Genomic DNA, 5519 nt, shown 5'->3' with positions numbered 1-5519 from the left:
AATTATATGTAGTTGTAAAACTTGCGAGATTATGATGGCTGGTTTTTCTGACTACTGTCACTTAGACCAGGATTTTTGTGTTGTTCTTGGGTGCTCTCAGTACATCTAACCCCTACCATTTGCTAAGTAATTTTAACAAATTGAATCATTGCCCTTGTTTGATTTGTATAGAAGTTCCATTTATTTCAACAATACCATTGTCACTGCCTTCAATGTTCAACATGGGTTTGTGAAGAAAATCAACAAAAAGTGAAGAAAAATAACCCAATATCACAATCCTTTGAAATTCTAGTTTAAGTAAGATTTCAAATTAACCTCGCCATGGTAGGATGGTGATGTGAAACTTGATTAGGTCAATGAGATTGTCATGGCCATTAGCGAAACTAGTTTTGATCAATCGAACATGCAGCCTAGCGTAACTAAGTACTGATTGATGTTTGCATTTGGTGGATTGAAGTGCAAAGTAAAAGTGATACCTTTTAGTTTTATATTTTGCATGATCATCTTGGTGTTATTAAGTCAATTTGAATTGCCTAATTATTTGGTGAGCTACACACAGTAAATACATCAAGTAAAACCATGAGCTTTCGACACAGTACATCAGATGAATAGATTGGGCTATTTTTAAGCAAAGGTAATCTTTACAAAGATAAAAGTGTTATATCGTAATATACAGCTTTTATGTGAACATTTATCTTCCAGTTTCATAGCAGTTATCCTTCTATATGCTTTAAATTTTCACAATACTTTCACAATCTCTCTCTCTCTCTCTCTCTCAGCGTTTTCTCTGCAATTCATTTCTCTTTCTCCAAGCTCTTCAATTCCTTTTCTCCTTCATCATCATCATTAAGCTCTGATTCTGCAAGCAAAAGAAGAAGAAGAAGAAGAAGAAGAAAAGAAGAGCTGCAATGGCCCTCTCTCTTCCTCAGATTCAACAAGAAGAAGCGATGTCATATCAAGGTACAAAATCTCTCTCTCTCTCTCTCTCTCTCTCTCTCTCTCTCTCTCTCTCTCCTCTTTTTTTCTTGTTATCGATCCGAACCTGGGCCAATCCGATCCGACTCGGTTTTCCTGACCGAGTCGAACTCAGATCGGTCCAGGGCAACCTGGGTTAGGATCGGATTGGGTCAGAGGTCCAGGACTCGGTCCCGGATCTGACCGAGTTCGGGTCAGGCCATGCAGAACTCGGACTTAGTCGAGTTGGGCTCAATCCGATTCGACTCGGTCCGATGCCCTACTCTAGATGCACCATGTAATCATGAATCATACATTGCATAGGTTATTTTGATTATCACATTTGAATCAACATAGTCTAACACATTAATCAAATCATATCATTATTAATACAGAAATCACAGTCCTTTAAATCAACTAAGAGTACATGACAATTAAATCATGGTAATTAAATCATGTTAATTAAATCAGGCAATTAAATCAGGATAATAATACAACACATCAAACAATTCATCTATTTTAACTTGATAGATGAAAAACACATCGAGATCACTCACCTTGATGTGGTGGAGATGATTTTGTGAACTAACAGTTTGAATTGAATTACAACTTCCTAAAATCACATAAATAAGAATTTTCTTTAAATCTTGCGATTACACAATTAATAAAATGTATGATTTATCATTTATTCGGGTTGATATTGCCCATCCAATGGTCTTATCTGTCTAGAATTTAAGATTTTAATTTATTTTAATATTAAGGAACTAATGAATGGTGATGATTTAATCACACATTTCAAAAATATGTCATATACTTCTCTATATCAAATTGTATCTTGTGTAGAGAATTATTCTTCCATCTTTTTTCTTCAATTTCATTAGATCAAGAAGAAGATTGATAGATATATGGCTAGTACGGCTCATTAAGGTGTCGAATCGATCTGATTCTTAAAAATATTATATAATTAATTCTTATGACAACCATGAACAGTACGGATCATACTAATCGCTATCCATCATATAAAAAAATATCAATATTTACATATTAGCCTTAAAGTCATGCGCATACCTTAAAATCTCACGTTCTATACTTTAGCAAGTCATGCACATATATTTTTACATAAATTAATTAAAACAACACAATGGATGTTTGATTGATCCAATCCATCCAATGTTTAGATCATGCCAAATTACATATTGTATAAATAAAATTAAAAAATAATAGTAATAATAATATAAAATTACTTACCTCAATATGTGGATTCCAAAGAAATTCCTCCTTCCCACTTTTTCTTCTGTAATTTCTTTTTTTCTACGAGTTATTCATTGGTTATTCCCGTTTTAATAGAACTCTTCTTACGTTTTTTTTTCTTAAAAATGAAGGTTGGTTGGGAAACTACGAGATACGGGGAATTTTGTATAACGAGATAAGAAGAAGGATGACGAGATCGGTGGATCTCTTTCTCACTTAAAGTTTAAAACTTAAAATTTTAAATTAAAATTTTATTTAAAAAAATACAAGTGTTACATTCTACCCCCCTTAAAGAAAAATTTCATCCTCGAAATTTACCTGAGGTTATTCCTCAAAGAGATGGGGATACTTCTCGCGAATTTCTACTTCTGATTCCCAAGATGCTTCATCTGCTCCATGATGTAACCATAAGATTTTGACTAACAGTATAGTTTTTGTACGTAAGACATGCTCCTTATAGTCTAAAATTTGAACCGGTTTCTCTATATAAGAAGTGTCTTCTTGCAGCTCAAGATCTTGCCACTCAATAACATGGGAGGCATCTCGTTCATATTTCCGCAACATCGATACATGAAAAACATTATGAACACTTGCCAATTGAGGAGGTAAAGCATGTCGGTATGCTACTGCTCCAACACATTCACGAATCTCAAAAGGTCCAATAAATCGCGATGCAAGTTTTCCTTTTGTACCAAACCGCATAAGTCCCTTCATCGGAGAGACCTTCAGAAATACATGATCTCTCATTGTGAACTCCAGATCACCTCTTCTATTATTGGCATAATTCTTCTGATGGCTTTGCGCAGCTTGTAAACACTTACTAATGATCTCGACCTTTTCAGTGGCTTCCTGAACAATATCTGGCCCGACCAAACTCTTCTCACTTACTTTAGTCCAACAATTAGGCGCACAACAAGGCCGCCCATATAAAGCTTCATATAGAGTCATTCCTATGCTTGCTTGATAACTGTTGTTGTAGGCGAACTCAGCGAAATGTAAATTGTCATCCCAACTTCCTTTTAAATCAAGGGCACATGCGTGTAATAGATATTCTAATATCTGGTTCACACGTTCAGTCTGCCCATTGGATTGCAGGTGGTCCCCATAGCTTCCTGTAGGCTGATCCAGAATCGCGAAGTGAAACGAGGATCACGATCTGACACGATAGAACTAGGAATGGCGTGGAGTCTTACAACTTCCCTGATATACAATTTAGCGAGCTCATCCATCGAATAGTTGATACAGATGGGAAGCAAATGTGATAACTTTGTTAGTCGGTCGACAATCACCCATATCGCATCGTGCTTTTTCTGAGTCTTAGGGAGACCAACTATAAAATCCATAGAAATACAATCCCAGTTCCACTCAGGTATTTTCAATAGCTGCAACAAAATCGATGGATTCTAATGGTCTGACTTCACTTGTTGGTAAATAAAACATCGAAAAATATAATCCACGATCTCTTTCTTCATTTTCGGCCACCAAAACAATTTCTTCACATCTTGATATATCTTCGTGCTTCCAAGGTGAATAGTAAACTTGGTTCAATGTGCTTCTTTCAAAATCTCGTCATTCAACTCCGGGACATTAGGTACACAGATACGTCCTTGGTATCGAATCCCTTTATCTGCCCTATTAATCCATTCGGACTCCTTATTATCTTGATATTTAACTACCATTTTTAGCAACCATTCATCATTAGCTTGTGATTCAATAATCTGATCTCTAAGAGTCAATTTCACCTTAATATTGCATATCTCAATCTTCTGCTCCTGAAAATTTAGTTTGATGTCGAATTCTCCTATGAAACTAAGCATTTCTCATTCATGGATCATCAAACTAGCTATAGTCTTTTGCTTATACTCTTTTTGCTTAGAGCATCTGCTACTAAATTTGTTTTACCCGGATGATAAAGTAATTTAAAATCGTAGTCCTTCAGGAATTCTGTCCGTCTTCTTTGCCTCATATTCAGATCCTTCTATGAGAATAAGTACCGAAGAATCTTGTGATCTGTAAAAAGTTGGAACCGTTCGCCATACAGATAATGTTGCCAAATTTTTAATGCGAACACAATGGTGGCTAATTCCATGTCATAAGTTGGGTAATTATGCTCATGGGGCTTAAGTTGCCTTGATGCATAGGCAATGACCTTACCAAATTACATCAGTACACAACCCAAACCTTTTGTTGATGCATCTGTATATACTTCAAACATCAGTCCATCTTTTGGAAGAGTAAGGATGGAAGCGGAGGTTAGAAGTCACTTTAACTCGGCGAAAGCTTCTTCACACTTCTCAGTCCATTTAAATGGTACTCCCTTCCTAGTCAGATTTGTCAATGGCCCGAAAATCTTGAAAAAATCTTTGATGAATCTTCTGTAATAACTAGCTGTAACGCCCTAGAAATCGGGGGTCGTGCATATACTCAACTCCCGAGTTTCCGGGGTCACTTATAGCCAATTTTCGTTAAATGCGATCCAGTCTAAATGCGCAGCCTGAAATTTCCTGGAACATGAAGTACATCCACACAAGTCCACTGAAATGAAAGAGACTGAATACAAATATATGTATATATACATGCCCAAAAGAATACATGGGTCGCATAAGATGATACCCAACAAAATCGTAAAAGAATAGCAAGACCAAAGAATAGGACTGAGCCCTCTTCTTAGTGATCCAATCCCGCCTCTCAAGCTGGCGGAGAACCCTCCATCAATTGGAAGTAGGACAGCTCGCCTCCTCGTCCAGGCTCGTCTCGCCAGGCTCCTCCAGTCCCGAGTCACCTGCATCTATGAATGGGTCTGGTTGGTGTTTTAAAACACCGTCCCAGAGTGGGAGTGAGTGATCAACTCAGTGGGTGCTATTAGTCTTAAGTTATCACAGGCATCAATTATAATATGACATTAATGAAAAGCAGTCAAGCATAAACGTCAAACTAATCTTATTAATGCGCATGTATGCAGCATGACATGATGCATGCCCTCACCACAACGCTCCCTCGTGCGACACCATCTAACGATCGCCAATGCCAACACTCCCTCAGTGCAACCTCGACTGCCGAGTCGCCACCCTAACTAGTGCGATGCAATGATCATGTTAGCCGTGTGATTAGTTAGGTCCATTCATCCAGCAGGTTGGGGAATCTGGTACACCCCACGTATCAATGCCCTAAACGGGTTACGAGGCCAAGACCCTCCAATGCGTGAGGCCGAGACCCCGCGGTCCGTGATCCCGTCGGGTTCCTCATCCCCGACTTCAAGCACATGAGGAGTGCCATGAGAAAGGGATCGCTCGCGGTCACTACGGGGAGGCGCG

General features: G+C 38.0%; 1 protein-coding gene across 1 annotated transcript; it reads right to left on the bottom strand.

Annotated features, from left to right (window-relative positions):
• Positions 1 to 2529: 2529 nt before the first annotated feature.
• Positions 2530 to 3153, bottom strand: LOC131224218 (uncharacterized). The gene has a single exon (XM_058219755.1). The coding sequence runs from the start codon at positions 3151 to 3153 to the stop codon at positions 2530 to 2532; it is 624 nt and encodes a 207-aa protein (XP_058075738.1).
• Between the last annotated feature and the right edge of the window lie 2366 nt (positions 3154 to 5519).

This window comes from Magnolia sinica, chromosome 13 (genome assembly GCF_029962835.1).
Source record: "Magnolia sinica isolate HGM2019 chromosome 13, MsV1, whole genome shotgun sequence".
Classification (NCBI taxonomy): Eukaryota; Viridiplantae; Streptophyta; class Magnoliopsida; order Magnoliales; family Magnoliaceae; genus Magnolia; species Magnolia sinica.
Note: the sequence above shows the minus strand (reverse complement) of the source record. Positions and strands in the feature narration are given on the sequence as shown.

Coding starts and splice junctions, on each gene's coding strand:
- LOC131224218 (XM_058219755.1), bottom strand. CDS start 3,153: ATGACTCTATATGAAGCTTTATATGGGCGGCCTTGTTGTGCGCCTAAT.